The following is a 20,878-nucleotide window of genomic DNA, read 5'->3' as shown; positions in this document are numbered from 1 at the left end:
AATAGACCTTAAAATAGACAGCATGTTTTACATGCCAAAAAAAGAAACACTGGAAGGGATAGAACTGAAATCCTAGAAGGCCTGCATTATTTTTTAAATGTAAACCAAAGACAGCTTATAATAACCCTGAATTTATAAATGCACACAAAAAAGGTGATTACACATTATACCTGAATGCTTTCTCACTTCAGCATATAAAAACAACCACTTAAAACGCGACACTGAATTGCTGATCAAATATGCTTTATATTTCAGTCTTGCAGTCAAAGGCTTCCAAATTTCCAGAAATACACCAACTTGGAGGTAGATTGCTAATATTTTTCAATATAACAGCAAGTACAGAATATCCATGTTAGTATACATGTCATGTACACAGTACATAAATTGTAAAATATATAGTTTAAATATACATTTTCCAATTCATTACATTTGAGTTTTAGCACAAAACATCAACTTGAAATTCCACTAGGAACTGAGAAAAGCCACCGTTAGCCTGCTGGTCCATAATTAAGATGCATGCATAGTGCAATCTTATAAACAATGGTCATTTTTAATGTTTTAGTTCATGTAAACAATCTCCTAGTGTTCTAGTCTGGTCCCTCTATATGAGGGAGAAAGAGGAATGCAAATCTACAATTTGTCTAAGTAGTTGTCTAAAGCTGGAATGCCTTCTTTGAGCCCCTTGCGTTTTCGTGTGTCAGCCACAACCTGGGCGGGCTTAGTGTTGGCTTCCATGGGGTCTCCAGGCAGGATCTGCCAATGGTCAAACACACACTGTGGGAAAGCCTGGCCGGATGTGTTGGAGCGAAGGTCAGCTGTGAAACCTGTGTAAAAGATGACAGTTTAGGCTTTGTAACTTAAAATGCATTGAAGAGAGAAGACAACAAAAAGGTCTTTATGCTTCACTCACCAAATGACTCGTTGACGGGCAGGTACGCTTTGACCACAAACATAGGTGTTCCCATAACCTGGGACTCCTCAAATACAAGCCCACGCTTCCTGTTCAGTACACCATAGATTCCACCAACAACTGACTCTGGGCACTGTAGATGGATGGAAGTAAGGTTGTAAAATTATGACAAGCATGTTAAACACCAAAAGGAAAACTAGGCTTTCATGTGAGAACCCCTTGCATACCTGAATCTCCACCAGGTACACAGGCTCAAGAAGCCTGGGCTCAGCTGTGAGCTGACAGGCATATAGCACTCTGCGAGCTGTGGGAATGATCTGGCCACCACCGCGGTGGATTGCGTCAGTGTGAAGGGTCACGTCATGAACATCAAAACGAACCCCACGCATGTTCTCCTCGCACAAGACTCCCTAAACAGCAGAACACTTTTATAAACCTTATTATGACTCAAACAACTAAACCAAGGGTGTCTTGCTCCAGGAGGGCCATCTTCTTGTAGAATTTAACCCCAATTAATCACCAGCTAATCAGGGTCTTCAGGACTCAGAGTACTAGGAAGGTGTACAGGAGCAAAACTCTTCAAGAAGGTGGCCATGGCCTTCAAGAAACAGGAGAGGACACTCTTGATTAAAAATGTGTGGCATTTAAATGAGCTTTCTTACCTCTTTAGTGGCCCATTGAAATCCAGCCACCACACTATCCTTGATCTCATTCAAGTATTGGACTCCCTTGGTCACGTCTACCAAGAGGTTGGGCCCAGTTCCATCAGGGCCAAAGCACCAGATCTTACGAGCTTCTGTGACTTCCCACTCGTACTTATCAGCAAGGTAACGGGCACGGGCCTTCATCTCCTGCCTGGCAGTGACCTCACCCTTATCAATATCTTCAGGAAGACCCTCAGACAGAGGACGGGCTTTCATGAAGAGACGATTGTGCTTGTTTGGGGACTTGGAAAGGCACATTTGTTTGGACTCATCACTGACAGTCTCTCTGTAGGAGACAACTGGATCTGATTTCTGCAAAGCAGAAACAGCAGTTTATTAAAGACTGTTATAAATTTTATTTGCTCCAATTGTGCAACTCGAAATAAATCAATGGTACCTTCAGGGGAATGCAGGCATGGTCCTCTTCAAGGTCCTTCAGACAAATCTCCAAATGAAGCTCACCAGCTCCTGCAATGATATGCTCACCAGACTCCTCAATGATGCACTGCACCATGGGATCTGACTTGGCCAGACGCTTCAACCCTTCCACCAGTTTAGGGAGGTCAGCAGGGTTCTTGGCCTCTACTGCCACTCTCACCACAGGACTGACACTGAACTTCATCACACGCATGTTGTGGGCTTGCTCGAAAGTTGTGATTGTTCCGGTCTTTACCAAAAACTGATCCACACCTACCAGACCCACAATGTTACCACAGGGCACATCCTCAATAGGCTCAACATAGCGGCCCATCATCAGAATGGTACTGAAAGGACAAAAACAGCAAAGTCATTTACAATCTTAACTAGTAGTTCTTTTCGGTGACAAAACAGTTGCTCGTAAAAAAAAAACAAAAAAAAAAACCACCAACCGTTGAATGGGTTTGATGTAAAGATCCTCCTTTTTTCCAGGAGTGAAGTTTGGCCCCATTATGCGAACCTTCAGGCCAGTGGACACAGAGCCAGAAAAGACACGACCAAAGGCATAGAAACGACCTTTGTCAGTGGTCGGAACCATCTTCGAGATGTACATCATGAGAGGTGCTTTGGGGTCGCAGTTCTTGATGCCTGAGAAAACCGAAGATTTGGACTATAACCAACCTTGAAAATTGTTAATTCTAGGAGAAATGTAAGCAGTTCCTAGCACAACATACCCATGGCAGCCTCATCATCTCCAGGTCCTTCATATAGCAGCTCACAGCGGTACTTCTGTGCAGTAACTGGTGAGGGCAGGTGGATTGTGATCATCTGAAGTAAAGCCTCTCCTGCCGGCAGCCAGCGACGCATCACAGCCTTTAGCAGGGGCTTGCCCTCCTTCTCCTTGTCTTCAACATCTAGCTTAATGTCCAGCTTCTCAATTAGCTTAGCAATTTCCTCCTTCTTGAAGTTCATGACGGCATCAAATACCTACAGTAGAAAAATTTAGAGCTCCATATAATTTCTATATGCACATGGCAGACAAATTAATGTAGAGTTAACAGCCATATCAGACTGAAATTTTTCATCAAGGCAATCAGGTCAAAGTGAAGAATTGTTAAAATCATCATTAATGGCTTGAATAACAAATATAACATTGCTACTCAGTGCAGATTACTCACTTTGAAGATAGGGTCTAGGATCAGTTGAGCAAAAGTCCTGGGAAGCTTCTTGCCATCTGGTGAGTTGGCAGACTTGCTGAACTTGCCAGTAGCAGGGTCAAAGTACCTACAAGCAATGGCCACAAGTGTTACATAAAGAAAATCTACATTACATTCAGTTGCGTTCTGTTGGGTCATCCTTTCACACCTGTCTCCCCAAAGCTTCTTCATCATGTCCTCCACCTTCTTGCAACGCTCAGCTGGTCCCAGCTGGGCTTCACCCTTGGCAGCAAACTTCATCACGTACATCTCAGCAAACTGCTTCAAAGTGAAGGCCCATCCATGCAGTCCAGATCCAAAGCCAACAGTACCAATGACTGGATCAATCTAAGAGCAGGATGTTAAAAATTAGAAGACTTAGAAATATTTCGGACAGTCAATCTTAAATTCAACCCAGAGAGATCACAAGAATAAGTTCTTTTACATTTTTAAAGGCCCCATGAGGCACTCACCATAATGCTGCCCATGGGTCCATGCTCATCCTCGCCATAGGTGGAGATAATCACATTGACATTCTCAACAATGCGCTGGAAGGTCTGGTAAAGCTCTTCAGGGCCCAGCTGCAGCTCCAGCAGTGCACGGTCCATCTTGTTCATCATCAATACTGGCTTTATCCTCTCACCAATGGCTTGTCGGAGCACTGTCTCTGTCTGCACGCACACACCTGCAAGGACAGCGATTTTTGACATTTCAATACATATTCAAGCAACATTTCAGAATGCCAGTGATGATTAATCCTCTAATAGCATCTACCCTACAGTCCAGTATTACCAAAAAAACACCATTTTAACATCACAATGACAATTTATGCACTTACCAGACACGCAATCTACCACCACCAATGCTCCATCTGTGACACGCAGTGCAGCTGTAACCTCTGAAGAGAAGTCAACATGCCCAGGGGAGTCGATCAGATTAATAAGGAAGCCTAAGCCATCTTTGCATTGCTTAATGAAGGCCATATCATTTTCATTGAGCTCATAGTACAAGGAGATGGCACTGTGGGGGCAAACAGGGATGAAATGAATCTCTCAGTGTTCACACACACAAGCATTTAATTCTCAATGTTTGTACATCAGCATTTAGGTGTAACGATGTAGAACGGAAATGTTAAAACTCACATGGACTAGAATGAAAATGTTTAATACTCACGTGGACTTGATGGTGATGCAACGCTCCTGCTCGTCCTTCCTTGTATCCGTGAATCGGGTTTCACCAGCACGGGCTGAGGCGATGATACCAGCTTTTGACACCAGCGAGTCAGTCAAAGTGGACTTGCCGTGATCAACGTGCGCAATCACAGACATGTTACGGATGTTAGACTTCTTGTCCATGATGCCACGGATCTGGTCTACTGTGAAGTTCACCTAGGGATGTGAAAACAGGGAAAATTCAAAATAAGGTACATTTCTAGTTTTAAATAAGGATATTTTCCTAAATGGGCACACAGTCCCAAACGTATTAATGGTTTTGGACAATATACTAACCTACCTACCAGCCTAAATTAATGAAGGTATTAACTGTAACAGTAAAGCCATGTGATATTTCATTCCTTAGTTGCATCACAGCATGTGAAATAATACACACATTCATTCAGTAGTGGCTGTTGTATCAGTAAAATGTTTATTGTGAGTTTAGATGCACCTTTATTATGATGTTTTTAAAGTGAATTGAACAATTGGCTAATAGCCCATGTGATCTCAAAAGTGTTGCATCAATGAGGGGATATTTAAAATGAAATTCCAGAGCACCGATATTAGTTATTCACCTTATGCAAGTGTACATTTAAATATTTCTTTTAAATCTAAATCATCTTGTGCAAAACTTTTACTTGCAAAATCAAAAAATACTTAATCTCCAAGGCATTACTGCAGAACAACGTGTCACTTTGGGCAGGTATAACAAAAACTACAATGTCTGTTTTCAGTTTTGCTGACACCATTGAAACCGATCTAAGAATCAATAACGCTGACAAACTCAGGGTAACAAAGCTAAGCAGCACAGTGGGTAAAAAGTGAGGAGATCTAAGATATAGGTTCACACTTTCTCTACAAGCTAACAATGAATTAAAAATGATCAATTCATCTAACAATTCTTTTCATCAGTAACTGTCCATATAATTTTCTTAACTAAGCAGGAGTTGAATGAAATGAGCCACTTCTGAAACACTTAGCATGTGTACAGCATCCTTACTGTTAAGTCAAATTCAGTGACTCCAAGCACTTAAATCGTAACAAAATGTTATAGTTTAGAAGGTTCTTAACGCATATATTAAACATTATCATATATCGACTTACCATTTTGCCTGATGTTTTTGGATTCGTTTAACGGCGAACCCAGTCTATTTTACACCGCCAAACACGTTGGGACACAGGCAGGAAGAGACAGATGACGTCAATGTTCATAAATATATATCAAGCGCGCGCCGTACGTAGTGTACGTAATGACGTCGGGGCATTTCTCAAATTTAAAGGTGTAGAATCTGTTAATCGCTTCTTGACAAAGATGACAGAAAAGTTATTTTATTTTTAATGGTCGATCGAGATTGAGTTTTAATGGCCCGTGCTGATAGTTAAATCTAGCGGCAAGGGTATGCCGATTAAATACAATTTATTTCTTAAATGACAAAGGAGCTTGTCATGAAAGGGCTGAAAATTGTTGCTTATTTTACACACTCAGAATTCACTATGTATATATGGAAATTGATCATTTAAATGTTTTGCTTAAACTGTTTACTTCATATTTAGGCCTATTCAGAATAAAATGGGCATTCGAACAGAAGGTGGCGCCTCATCACTACATTCACTGTTGTAATTTCCCCAAAGTCTTGCATTCTGTTTTACACTTTACAGTTACACCATAAGGGGTTGGAAATTGGATTGTACTCTGACATGTCTGACTGATTTTTTTTTTAAATACAGCTTTCCTCGTATCTGTTCTTATTTACCCCTCAGAATAAAATGACCAAAACAAGTTGAAAAGTAGCACAAGTTTACTAAAAAAGTTATATAAGAACAAAGAAACAAAACGATTTTCTACACCTTACTAAGTAGAACAAGCAAACATGCGTTTATAAATCTCTGACCTTTTAAATTTCAAACATTAGGTAGCCTATAACAGCACGTCACTAGATCTAATTTTAGAGCACTTATAGGCCTACTTCCCTTTAACATCACATCAGGGCTATCATTACATTATTATTTCTTTACCCTCAATGATGGCTTTGGCTCAGACGAAAAAGGCCTTTTCCTTGCTTTCCTGCCTCTTCAATCTGTGGTTTGATTTGTCATCTCTTTGTATTTTGTGGTCAAGTCTTCACCAAACTTCTTTGTTTTGAGGAATTACGAATTCTTTGCACATTTCCATACCCTTTTCTTTGGTCGATCTGCATGGATGTAAATCTTGTTATCACCGGTCGAGTTTTGCCATCTTCCCTCCATCCGATCCCATAGCTTATGTTGATTTGGGAGCAAAGACCCTCTTCAGGGTCTTGAATGAACGCCTTACAGATGTCAGTCATATGTTGTTTAACGTCTTCTCATTGAGCGTTGTAAATTTCATAAGCATTTGTAATTGGGACAGCATGGGATTCTCGGTAGAGGTGAGTGATTCTAAATGGGATGTAAATCAAATATTTGAAAGATCATATTGGGATATTAGGATTATTGTGTTTATGTGTTTTGGATGGGATTAAGTCAGTGAAATCTACTTTGCCAATATGCAACCTGCGCTATTATGACATTTTTTTACTCTAAGATATTTTGACCAATTTATGAAAAGGTTACTGTCTGTACAGTCAAACAGAAAAACCCTTCATGACATTATGATATATTAAAAAGTCATGGTATTTATTTTATCTTTAAAAACAGGCTATGTTTGAAAACATTAAAATAAAAATTCTAAGAACTTGACACTTTTTAAAGTTTTCTCCTTTTTGTCATCTCAGTCATCTTATTCATCATTGCCCCTTTCACATTTTAAGCTCATGATGTTTAGCGCCCTCAAACACCACCGTAGAACCGGGCCAGTCTGAAAGATTCGCATTCAGTGTCAGTCCTGTAACCCGTTAAAGCTGCTAGATAAACAATGTTACAGCTGGACTGAATATATGATTCAGCAGATTGCAGTTTGGCTCGGGTTGTGCGTTTCCTTTGAAACCAAGGGCATCAGAGAAGCTTGATGCATGCACTCAACTACGACATTTCTAAACACTTCGTGCTCTATTTTTGTTTGCCTGTGGGGTGTTCTGTACAGCTACAAGTTTGACTGGCTGGCAAATCCAGATGGCTACAGCGCCCACGCCGATTGAATGTAAATGAGAGAAAATTGGTACCCAAATGCATTTGAGCTCTTAACGTCTATGTGACAACAACGACATCGACAGGCTTTTTTGACAACGACAAAAAAGACATCTGAGGTTTCAAGGTCACAGGGTTACTGAATACAACCATTTTGAACTGAACCGAGATGTTTTTTTTTTACAGTGACACAATATAGGACACCATCTTAGTCAGTCTTGAGATGAAATCAAAGTGACAGAAAAGAGCAACTTGGTCAGGCGCATGAGCGTGAAATTTTTTGAAATTTTTTCATAAAAAAAAAAAAAAAGACAAATGCTACGGTAAAAACCTGTTAACTGCATGGCAAGTTCCTTTGAAAAACTGCAATAGATCTAATGGGATTGCCACAGGGATATTTCATGTACTTTTACAGTAAAATACCATTAACTGTAGTTTTTAGAAGTAAAAAAAGAACAATTCATCTTATAATTTACAGTGAAAAACCATAAATTGACATTCCCAGAATTCCGTACGTGACAGCCCACATTTGGTGGTTTTTCATTGAAATAAGATTTTTCTTATCAGTGTAAGATGAAGGAAGTCAAGTTATATTGTTTCTTCACCATTGGGGTTTATCACATCCTGAGCAAATGGTAATCAATTGTAAAATGGGAATGGGTGTGGGACGCAGAGAACCATCTCAGACAAAGATGTGTCTCAACTTCAGACCACAGCTGTTACAACAAAAGCAACGTCATTTACATTTAGAGTGGTAAATTGTAACAGGATAAAAGGTTTAAGATTTGGATGTTCTGGGTTCATTCGGACGCCAGTGAACCCAAGGTGCTTCATGTACTTTGCCACTGCTATGCTGTAATAAACTTAATTTTTTAAATCTTCGACGTCCACAATTTTTTCTTACATGTATGTACACTAGAGTTTTTTATTACATCCTGTTGTTAAATTAATGTTTATTGCGTCATGTGTGTTACCATGATGGTGTTTGTGTGTATGACAGTGCACCTTCTATTTATAGTATTTGTGGAAATGCAACAGCTGTAATCAAAATTATTCAACCCCCATTGCATTTGTGAAGGGTGATGATATCAAACCTAGCCAGTTCATATATTTCATGTGTTCTAGCTCAAGCACACCTGGAGCAACTAATGAAACCCTTGATTAGTTGTATCAGGTGTGCTTGAGACCTCACCTGTTTTGCAGATTTATGCTGTTTTGAGGGATTCTATTCAGGGGGGTGAATAATTTTGAGACTGCAGAAATCATTGAAAGTTGCTTTTTCAGTTGAATTTGGGGAAACCACTTGAAACATTTGTTGTGTTGAGCTATTTCAATTACTTTTTTTATTATTTGTTCATTGCAAACAGCTGAGAGTCTGTATATTTTGCCAGTAACAGTGATTTGCAATGGGGTTGAATCATTTTGATTACAACTGTACTGATGAACGTTGATTAATCATGAATCATCTGGCTATCTAACTTTTTCCACTTTTGATTTCATTTAAATAGTAACTTCACTTTGTTATCGTTCATTAAACCGTTACGCTGCCTCAGAAATCAGTTCGTGTGCAAACCCTGCCTGCAAAGCCAATTGGATGGTTGTGGTTCGCTTTTGCTGTGATCTCTTTGTCAGTGACGGGTTGTCCCGCTATTCTTGTAAGGCAGCAAATGTCCTTGTCTGAGTCATTAGGGCTTAATGGAAATGGTAAGGAAAATCTGCACAGCATATTTAAAGCCCCTTAGCTTACCATTGATTTTTGCCTAACTGTGATGTCTCAAAAGGGCTTTCGTCTTAGTAAACAATGCTTTTATAAGGAAAAAACATTGATGAAGAAGGAGAGGGGGAAAACATCCAGGAGAACTTTCTGTCCTTCAGTTTTCCTTCAAACATTCCCTGAAACTTAAACTCCATATCCACCGTAATTATGTCTCTTGTGGAGAGGTACATGAGCGCTTCTTAAAAAGGGAGCTTATGCTTTGAATCACGTGCGTGACGCTGGTGGTAAGCACACATACTTGAATTCAATGGTGCAACTGATTCCTGTTTAAAGTTTCCTGCATACAAATGACATTGTGCCTTAATTGATGACTGCATCGGTGCTTGCTCACGAACAGTAAGCAAAGAAATGCTTTGGGTAAATTTCAACAAATTCCATTTGATACACGATAGATTTCCTCTGAGAATGACAAATTATTTTTTGATGCTACAGCCAACAGAATAGACGACTCCTCGTAAATCACGATAGCTTTTAAAGTTGGATGGGCCTGTTCAGCCTGAAAGTTTTATGTGGCAAGTGATGAAAAGGCCTTCGGATTAGAGTAGATGGAGAATGAGATGTACTTGCTTTATAAGAAGACACAGTGTGCCAAGATGAGATGATAATTTTTTTTCCTGTGTGACTCAGAACAGCTCCGACATCAAGAGCAGGATGCGAACAGGTCTTTACCATTCAGAAATAAAGATGTACAAGCAGTATAATAATACAATTATATTTAAATAATAACATTAATATGAGTAGATTTTTACCATTTCAATCAATCAATCAATCAATCAATCGATCTTTACCATTTAAAAAAAAAACAATAAATAAATTTAATACAAATTATTATATATATATATATATATATATATATATATATATATATATATATATACAGTATATATATATATATATAATGTTTATTATGTAAATTGTCTGTGTTTCTGGATTATCACAACTGTGTAAAAGGTCACATTACCTCAGACAGAAAGGAAAAAAAATGACCTTTGAACTATATGGATTAGGTGTTGTCCCATAACAAATGTCTGCACCTAATGCACCTAAGTCCAGTCTTTTTTACTGGATTCAATGATTTGAATGCTATAGATTTTTACTTGATACAAATTACCACAGAAGTAGCAATGTCTGGTTGAAATATAAGCTACACTATTTCTCCAGGGTGTTCCCACATTTTTTTTTTATCTTACATCCCTGCAAAGAACAACCAATCAAACGCAGCCCTGAGGATGATGACCTGATTGTTGCGTTGGAGTTCGAACTTTGTCCTGGGTGAGCAGAGGGACACAGACAGAGTCAGGACAACCTATTGGCAGATGTTTTGGTTTTGTCCCATTTAGAGAGTAATGGAGCACTATTCAGACCAGGTAAGTCCTTATGTTTTGAAGTTTTATTAGTTTTACATGCTAGCAAAGAGAAGTTAGTATTAAACATAGTCTACATTATCTAACCTGCATGTGCAATATCTCATACAGAGCAAAGTTCATTTTTTTTTTAAAGTTATCTGTTCCGTCTTCTCGTTTCAACATTTGGTTGCTTTTAACTGTTTTTGGTGCTTTCATCCATTTTCTATTTTCCATTTCCATTGAATCCCACTGACAACAGATTAATTAAACAGCAATTATATTCATTGTGTCATAGGGCGGAGAGGGGTTAGAACTGCTTGATTTGCTCTTCGATAAAAATGATGGTATCCTACGCCATGAGAATACGGGACAACAAAACCATCAGCTCTGGCCAGTTCAGGATCCTCATGTAAGTCGAAGTCAACAAAGTCCAGGCTTCCTTCGAGTTTCTTCAGTTTTTTTGGATTTTGACATGGCATATTAAAAGGATAATTCACGAAAAAATTGTTAATTGTCATCATCATGCTATTTCCACATCTGTTTGACTTAATTTCATTATGCGGAACACGCTGTAGATATTTTAAAGCACCATTTACTTTCAATGAATGGACAAAAACAGTTGTTCAAAATATTATCTTTGGTGTTCTGCAGAAGAAAGAATTTAATATCACACCTCCACCATCCTGTATTTTCGATTGCCAGTTGATGATGCCTTCCCAGGGAATACCAATGAAGATATTTTGAAGAACATTTTTTGTCACTTTGGACCCCATTTACTTTCATTGTATGGACAAAAATAGTTCTTCAGAATATTATATTTTGTGTTCTGCCGAAGAAAGAATTTAATATCACACCTTCACTATCCTGTATTTTCGATTGCCAGATGATGATGCCTGCCCAGGGAAATGAGGACTTCTTCAACGCACTTTTAGATGGGTGCGACTCTGTTTCAGGGTCTTCAGTTTGGTCGCCCTCTCCTAGCGACAGCGGAATTAGCGACGACCCTCATTCGGATCACATCGACAGTCCGCCGCCAACCACAAGCCCCCCCGTGGAGCCTTGCATCGTCATATCTCAGACGCAACACAATCTCGACACAAACTTCTCATTTGAATTCAGTGAGTATCAAGTATTCGTGAAGTGAACCTTCCTGGTGACTAGTGATAGATTTACACTGTAAACACAGATGAATAGCCTCCCACTTATTAATTCACAGCATTGCGAGTTGGTTTGGTAAACTTTCTGAAGATAAGACCCTATTCCTGAGCTTTGTGAATCTCTCCAGAAGCACAGAAAGAAGGATAAATAGTATTATCTGTTGTCGCAGATGGCTGGGAGACTGGCTTCTTCCCAGAGAAATCTGGAGGGATACAGCAGGCATCTGAAACTCCACAAGCACAACCGACCACTGGATTCCCCCTAACTGTCAAGGACCTGCTGCTATCTGGCACACCAGAGCCTGTGAGTTTGCACTCAGGCGTGAAGCTAGGTAAAATACACAAGGCAGAATAGGACAAAGGTGGAATTTAGAGAAGATAAAAGCTGAACTCAATATAGGCACCATTCAGGCACATTGAAACATTGATTGGATTTGTTACTTTCATGTCCGATTGATATTGCAGACCACAAAGGAGTCCCAGCAGTCCTACCAGGAGCTGGTTCTCACAGAGGATGAAAAACGACTCCTTGCCAAGGAAGGAGTGACTCTGCCAAATCAGTTCCCGCTCACCAAGGTACATCCAGTTGGAAATCACACCATAATAATAGAGCACAGTTGTTTGTCTTTGTAGCTCAATGTTTCTGCTTCCCTCCCGTGATCAAGTACGAGGAAAGGATTCTGAAGAAAATCCGCCGAAAGATCCGCAACAAGCAGTCGGCCCAAGAGAGCAGGAAGAAGAAGAAAGAATACATAGATGGCCTGGAGAGCAGGTATTGACTGTTGTGCTCGAAACAAGTGAAGCAAAAGCGGATGCTACGTGCATCGAATCACAGAGGGAAAATACATAATCTGAGTTGATGGAATTTGCAGCTACTGAACACAACCCCCCTGGCATTATGCAGGTGGAGGTTTACAGCTGTGTCTGACAGTTGGCTTGAGAGCGGATTTGATTACAACCTGTTTTCTTTTACATTGTTTGTTTTCGTAGGATGGCGGCATGCAGTGCACACAACCAGGAGCTGCAGAGGAAAGTCTTCCAGCTGGAGAAATGCAACATGTGAGAGAATCATTTATTTGGTAATCTTCACAACTCCACACAGGCCCCTGAAATTGAACTTTTTCCCCCGCTCTCTCCATCTCTAGCTCCCTGATGGAACAACTGCGTCGGCTCCAGGCGATGATCATGAACGGATCCAAACCGGCCCAGACTGGGACCTGCATTCTGGTGAGGGTTAAAAAAAAAGCAGTATTAGCACATGAAAGATACAGGCATACAGTAATCATGCTTTGGGCTTTTAAAAACACACACTAGACACATACATAACACATGATATTTTCTCTGGCACTTGCCGGCGTTTTCTTTCAGCACATGTAAGCGTGTATTAACCACAAAATATTTTACATCAACACATTCTTGGTCCTATTTTGAATTATTTATCAGTAAATTTTATTCTGACAATCGTTATTTACAGTAAGCAATCCAAAAGCAGTAGCACCAAGGAAAATTCCCTATATGCAATACAAATACAAGCTAAACACTGCAAGGAGAGAAATAAGATAAACAAAGGTTTTATTTCTTACTATTACAAACTATTTCTGTCAACATAATAATCACACTTTTTTATTATTACAAAAAGATAAAATGAAGTCTCTCCCACATTGTTTTCTTATTAAACATATTGTTTCATTATGATATATGTATATATATATATATATATATATATATATATATATATAGACAATCTAAAAAAAAATCCAGAAATCACAATACATGATTTTTTAACTATTTATTTGTATGATACAGCTGCAAATAAGTATTTGAACACCTGTCTATCAGCTAGAATTCTGACCCTCAAAGACCTGTTAGTCTGCCTTTAAAATGTCCACCTCCACTCCATTTATTATCCTAAATTAGATGCACCTGTTTGAGGTCGTTAGCTGCATAAAGACACCTGTCCACCCCATACAATCAGTAAGAATCCAACTACTAACATGGCCAAGACCAAAGAGCTGTCCAAAGACACTAGAGACAAAATTGTAAACCTCCACAAGGCTGGAAAGGGCTACGGGGAAATTGCCAAGAAGCTTGGTGAAAAAAGGTCCACTGTTGGAGCAATCATTAGAAAATGGAAGAAGCTAAACATGACTGTCAATCTCCCTCGGACTGGGGCTCCATGCAAGATCTCACCTCGTGGGGTCTCAATGATCCTAAGAAAGGTGAGAAATCAGCCCAGAACTACACGGGAGGAGCTGGTCAATGACCTGAAAAGAGCTGGGACCACCGTTTCCAAGGTTACTGTTGGTAATACACTAAGACGTCATGGTTTGAAATCATGCATGGCACGGAAGGTTCCCCTGCTTAAACCAGCACATGTCAAGGCCCGTCTTAAGTTTGCCAATGACCATTTGGATGATCCAGAGGAGTCATGGGAGAAAGTCATGTGGTCAGATGAGACCAAAATAGAACTTTTTGGTCATAATTCCACTAAACGTGTTTGGAGGAAGAAGAATGATGAGTACCATCCCAAGAACACCATCCCTACTGTGAAGCATGGGGGTGGTAGCATCATGCTTTGGGGGTGTTTTTCTGCACATGGGACAGGGCGACTGCACTGTATTAAGGAGAGGATGACCGGGGCCATGTATTGCGAGATTTTGGGGAACAACCTCCTTCCCTCAGTTAGAGCATTGAAGATGGGTCGAGGCTGGGTCTTCCAACATAACAATGACCAGAAGCACACAGCCAGGATAACCAAGGAGTGGCTCTGTAAGAAGCATATCAAGGTTCTGGCGTGGCCTAGCCAGTCTCCAGACCTGAACCCAATAGAGAATCTTTGGAGGGAGCTCAAACTCCGTGTTTCTCAGTGACAGCCCAGAAACCTGACTAGAGAAGATATGTGTGGAGGAGTGGACCAAAATCCCTCCTGCAGTGTGTGCAAACCTGGTGAAAAACTACAGGAAACGTTTGACCTCTGTAATTGCAAACAAAAGCTACTGTACCAAATATTAACATTGATTTTCTCAGGTGTTCAAATACTTATTTGCAGCTGTATCATACAAATAAATAGTTAAAAAATCATACATTGTGATTTCTGGATTTTTTTTTTATATTATGTCTCTCACAGTGGACATGCACATACGATGACAATTTCAGACCCCTCCATGATTTCTAAGTGGGAGAACTTGCAAAATAGCAGGGTGTTCAAATACTTATTTTCCTCACTGTATATATATACAGGGCCTAAAATTAACACACGTGTACAGAATGCAGCCTAATATACCTACTGCTGTCTGCATTTTTAAAGTTAAAAAACACTCACTGCTCTTGACTGAATAACTTCTGTAATTTATACAGTGACGATGTAGTGTTATTTCTCATTTGATTAGCCTACTTTATTCAATTTCGCTACGTTTAAGCTTTCCATCTGCCTCTGTCCCTCAGGTGCTGCTTCTGTCATTCACCTTGATTCTGCTGCCCAGTCTGAAGCCCTTCTCTGATACCAAGGTCAGCCAGCATGGAGACTTCAGCCCATTGAGAGGTGAGTTTTCTGGCTGAAATATCTCCTCCATCTGGTCCTTGAGGGGAAAACCCCATTACACACTTATATCCTGCAACTGCTAACTTGAGAGGAAAATGTTATGCTTGAAGAACAAGTGGTTCTTGAATCCTTGTAATGTATCATTTGTTTGACAAGCTATTAGGCTTTGGGTGAAGCCTTATGACAGTGATTGGAAGGACTGAAGGAGGTGACGACGACTAGAAGAATAGCAAATAGCTTAGTCATGTTTCCCACAGATTGAATCAACGGCGTGGAAGAAAAGTTGTAATTTGTCCTCATCAAACCTGCTGTCAGTGTTTCTGAAGGGAATCAATTCTAACTTTGCAGGTTAAACGTAGGTCATGGTCTAAAGTTTGGCGCACTTGATCACCGTCTCGATGCCACTCTTTTGAAGTGGGTGGCTGAAGTTCAGCGAAAAAGAACAGGGTAAAATGTGTCAATGCGTGACTCACTCGACTGTTTATTTCATTCACACTCTTAAAATAACTGGACCAGCTACAGGAAGTAGACTGTGAATTTCTAAAGTGTTGGACGTTTCAGGCACTTTTATGTCCTAAAGGTTTATTAAAAACAGATTTCAACATTTTAACACCAAAACTTGGAAAATGTTTTCAAATGTACTTTATGTTATTGTTTTACCCTTGTCCAAGATCCAAAATATGAAAATCCATTATAGAAATATGAATTCCATGGAAACCATGAAAATCTAAACAAATATTGAAATAATATTAAACTATTTTAATATTTATTGTATATTAGCGTTTTCTCAAAAAAATAAATAAAAAAAATAAACTTGACGCATAATTTCCCCAACCCAAACAATTTTACATCCAATAAGTTAAATACACAAATGTTTTTTTTTATATACGATGCATCATTTCCAAATAATGCAAAAAGTGTGAAAACACCATTTTTTTCCGTTTATTTACGATACATGAAATACTAGCTATGAAATTAACCTTAGCCAGACAAATGATTCTGCCATTTTATTCCTAATGACAAAATGTCATTACCATCACAGAAAATTCTGAAACGATTTGAGATGTGGTGGAAATGACACTGTGGTGTGGTGTAATTTACACGATAGGGAAAAAAATACAGAAATTTCTGAGTATAGGCTATACACTATTGGAGATTATTTGTAGAATAATTACATAAAGGGTGTAGGACATTTATTGTATAAACGTCCACAGGGCCAAAAGTGCCCACAGTTGAAGAAACGTCTTTATTTAGGAAAATATCAAATTAAGTTGTGTTTGTTTTAAAGAACAATACCACATATTTTGGCAAAAAGAAGTCTAAAGTATTTTTCTTACATTTTCTTGAACCCCTTGCAGTTCAGTCACGGTCCCTGCGCAACCTCCAGTCTTCCCGCGTGCTGCACACCCTCGAGCATCCATACTCAGCGACAGAGGATCCCAAAATTCTCCCGCGCTTCTCTGAGGATAAAAGTATGAAGGAGATTGCGTCGCTGCTGGGAAGACTTCACAGGAGACCAGAGTTCACCAATTACGACTCTGAATTCCACAACCACAGTTTTGACCAGCATGACGAGCATCACCATGGAGACCCCATCACTGGTCATGTAGCGACAGTGACCTTGAATCCGCGACGTGGCTCACGGCGGAGTCCTCATGCGGATGATATGTGAAGGGCAGAAGGGGATTTAGCCGGGGATTTGTCAAATTTCCTTTAACAGCGCTTTTGAAGACAGGAGCCAGCCAACAGATGGCTGGAAGCTATTTCCCCCCCATTCTTTCTATGCTGAAGTAATCTTTAAGAGATAAAGAAGCTTATTATAAGATCAAACTTCGAATAAAATAACAAGTCCAATTTTTATCTGCTCATTCGGAATGCAGGAAGTGCTTATTTTTCTCGTCTATAAGCTTGACATTTAAGAAGAGCATAATTTTTTATTTAAATTTGTTTGTTAAAATGTAGGCTAGTGGGGACCAAACGAAAATGCTAGGCCTATTTTTTAACTATAAATGAGGGATCTTTTTGCGATAATGGTTGACTGTAGGCAAGGCTACATTATATCAGGCTTGTCACCCGGCTACAACATGAAAGTTTGAAACGAAATTATTAAAGCTTACCTGTAAAAGGCTTAGGCTACTTAAAGCTTCCGCTATGAACAAATGTTCCACTAACAACGTACGAAACAATCAGACTAGCGACATTGCTGTAATATTATTGAAATAGACCTACTGCAATATCAGGCTCATGAGGTAGCTAATTCTCACTGTAATCGATAACTGAGGCGCAAGATGGCGACAGTTGCTAGTGTATCAAACAAGAGCCCGCGGTGTGATATACGAGAGACATGAAAGTAGCGCCGGTTTCCTTCACGCGAATGAGCGGAATGATATAGGCTACTGCGTTAATATCAGGCATCTGGATGACACAATTGACCAATCATAGTCAAGTATTCCAGAGAGCCGTGTAAAAAAAGTATATAAAAATAGTGTAATAACAAATTGATTGAGCGAAAAAATAAAAAAATAAATGAATTTCAAAATTTCAAACTTCAATGAAAACTTCAAGGAAATCTGACCGTTTGTACAAACAAATTAACATATTTATTTTCCTTTTTTATTATTATTATTATTTACAAATTAAAGGTTATATTAATAATAATAGAAATCCCAGATGTGACATCAGACTTTTGGACAATTTATTACAGCTAAGGTGAATAATAATACAAAATCAGTTCTTTCAAATTCATTAATTTTACAATTTGAATCCTTCAGCAAGTTTGTCCTAACAGAGTGCCTTGTGTTTGTCTTCCCTTTGAAGACAGTTTTGCTTTATAGGTATTAATCTGAAGGCTGAAGTCAATTTTTTATGGACTAAAAACAAGTTAGTTCGCTTAAATTGCTTTTGATAACAATTGTGCTTTTTCAGTAAAATCACATTGTGTTGAATTGTCTTTCAGTTTCTTTCAATGTCTTTCTCTGTCGTTTGCATTGTTTTTTTTCCAATAAATGTTCTAAAATACGTCTTATGAAATGGACAACTCTCTGTCTTGTCTTCAACTCTGGGTTGATATCAACACATAAATGCCTTTTTCAGCACAATTTGGATGTCACGAGAGACAGAATGAGGCCAGTGCAGATGAGAAGAACAGGTGAAAAAACCATCGCACTAAAAACAGAAATGATCATCCTTGACAAAGAGGTTTTTTTAGGCATCCCTAAGAGAAATGCACAAATGAATAAAGCAGTAGTTTGTGTAGATCATACAAATAAATCAATACATAAATGTCAACTTCATTTTTTTCTTTGCCAATTTATGAACTGAATAACCAGTGCTCAGGAAAGAGAAAACAGTGTGGGAGGTATTTCAAGTCACTTTCAGATAAGATAACTTGGGGGGAAATACAAAAGATAGATAGACCACCATGCATAATCTTTCTATTGTGGTCAATAGTCTTGGCTCAAATGTAATTGACTGCAGGGTTTAGCAGGTTTTAATAAAGACCAAACTATTGGTCTAGAATTTCAATAATGAAGAGAGATAAACTAGCATCTTTCATCCACAGGACTGTGTCGTGCTTCGCTTTCACATCTCCCTTGGGCCCATGACCTCCAGTGTGCAAGTCTATTACACTTTAAAAAGACTGTAAAAGAACTGCATTTTACTTGATTACAGTTTTTCTCAGTCGCTTTGGTGCATTTCTCAGATCAGAAATGAAATTCTCAAAACTACTTGTTCAACCTCCACATCATGTAGTCACTTGTGCACATCATACAAGCAGTTTCTCATTCTTTTGAACATGTTGCGATTGCTTTGGTACATTCATCCAATTGATTACGTATTGTCTGTGGTTTCCTACATTATCAGTTGCTAAGGTGCTCAAAATGTATTAAATAGTTCTCTGTGCAATAGTCTTACCCCTCAAAACATCTAGTCATTAGTTCATTGTATAAGTCATTAAATGCAAAATGGTTGATCTAGTTGTCATAAACTGTCAAGCATATTTTTTACACATTTCTATAAGACTTTTTGTAAATGTGCTATGAATTGATAAATTGTGCAGGTGAATCTTGACTTTCACTAATGAAGAGAATGTAGATCAACCAATGAGAAACCAGTTCTCTGAAATAGCTCAACGTTGCATCTCATGAACCTTCAACTGGCAAGCTTATATACTCCCCTTCTTAGAGACCCTCTACAGGATTCTCATCCCTAATGATGGGAGGGGTCCATTTTGAGATGATTTACCAAAGTATGTGGTAATTTGGGATAATGTGAGATTCCATCACTCAAACGCCATCAGGCAATGGTTTGTGTCCCACTATAGGATGCTGATGGAATTCCTCCCTTATTCTCCATTCCTTAACCCAGTTGAGGAGTTCTTCTCAGCATGGGGGTGGAAGGTCTATGATCGCCAGCCACATACTCAGATGATCCTGCCGGCTGCCATGGATGTAGCCTGTGAGGACATCACAGTAGACGCCTGCAGAGGTTGGATAAGACATTCCAAAAGATTTTTTTCCACGTTGCATTGCAAGGGAAGATATTCGTTGTGATGTAGATGAGAATCTGTGGCCCGACAGACTGGCACATCAAGAGGTGTAGACAGACTGCACTGCAATCCTCATACAGTGCTGCATGCAAAAGCAAAGTTCTGCCTAAGGGGTCTTTCCTGTGTTTGCCTTTCTAATGTTGTATTTTCGCCTTTGTGCCCCCATTTCTTTTCCTTTTCTATTTCACAATAATATATATATTTTTTTTTTTTGTCAGACCACTAGTAAAAGTCTAACTAAATCCTATCCAGTCTCTTTCAGTCAATAACTCACGTACAATAGTGTGTAAATTTGTACTTTTGAAATGGATATATGGCATACAGAAGAAGTGCATATACATTTCAATAGAGTCATCGAAACTGTTGTCATAGTTTACATCAGGTAATACTAACAGTGTGCAGTGTTTTATTGACAGGATGACTAAGCATTTTGACTATCTTGTTTGTGAACAATGACACAAGGGCTTTTCATTCTGATGGCGCTGATATCTTCATTGACATAAATACATTGACAGATGGACTAAAGATTTTGAGCAAGTTACAGGGTTTTGCAGGTAATCCAATGTATGGTCCTGTTTGTACGTATTGTTTTGAGAATGCACATACTTCTTTGTAATTTGAGAAATGCACCAAAGCGACTGAGAAAAACTGTAATCTATCATTGGTTTGATGCACAAATAAATTTCTCTTCACTCCTCAAGGCAAAACGAAAATTCGAAATTAACCCAACAAGATGAAAGACTCCAGTCTGAAATCAATAAGTTATCACTTTCATTGAGGGAATTTCTGGGTTATTTTCAAGAACTATGGGTTGTAATTAAAAGTCTGTGAATGTGAAAAAGCTTATGTGTGACCAGATAGATAGATAGATAGATAGATAGATAGATAGATAGATAGATAGATAGATAGATAGATAGATAGATAGATAGATAGATAGATAGATAGATAGATAGATAGATAGA

At 38.9% G+C, this 20,878-nt stretch overlaps 2 protein-coding genes across 2 annotated transcripts; one reads left to right on the top strand and one right to left on the bottom strand.

Moving 5' to 3' along the window:
• Positions 1-227: 227 nt before the first annotated feature.
• Positions 228-5,690, bottom strand: LOC308701729 (elongation factor 2b-like). Its single transcript, XM_081384150.1, has 13 exons — positions 5,546-5,690; positions 4,401-4,615; positions 4,066-4,247; positions 3,701-3,912; positions 3,397-3,575; positions 3,210-3,315; positions 2,766-3,018; positions 2,484-2,679; positions 2,012-2,378; positions 1,573-1,926; positions 1,138-1,320; positions 911-1,043; positions 228-824 (listed from the first exon to the last, which is right to left on the bottom strand). The coding sequence occupies exons 1-13, from the start codon at positions 5,546-5,548 to the stop codon at positions 631-633; spliced, it is 2,577 nt and encodes an 858-aa protein (XP_081240276.1). The 5' UTR covers positions 5,549-5,690; the 3' UTR covers positions 228-630.
• Positions 5,691-10,606: 4,916 nt separating this feature from the next.
• On the top strand, positions 10,607-18,393 carry creb3l3a (cAMP responsive element binding protein 3-like 3a). The gene is made up of 10 exons (XM_081384240.1): positions 10,607-10,690; positions 10,965-11,078; positions 11,553-11,787; positions 11,997-12,130; positions 12,292-12,402; positions 12,492-12,598; positions 12,817-12,885; positions 12,972-13,053; positions 15,271-15,367; positions 16,726-18,393. The coding sequence occupies exons 1-10, from the start codon at positions 10,670-10,672 to the stop codon at positions 17,037-17,039; spliced, it is 1,284 nt and encodes a 427-aa protein (XP_081240366.1). The 5' UTR covers positions 10,607-10,669; the 3' UTR covers positions 17,040-18,393.
• The last annotated feature ends 2,485 nt before the right edge of the window (positions 18,394-20,878 follow it).

This window comes from Scardinius erythrophthalmus, assembly GCF_964197995.2.
Source record: "Scardinius erythrophthalmus genome assembly, chromosome: 14".
In the NCBI taxonomy this organism is placed as follows: Eukaryota; Metazoa; Chordata; class Actinopteri; order Cypriniformes; family Leuciscidae; genus Scardinius; species Scardinius erythrophthalmus.
This window is presented reverse-complemented; position numbering and strand designations above follow the sequence as displayed.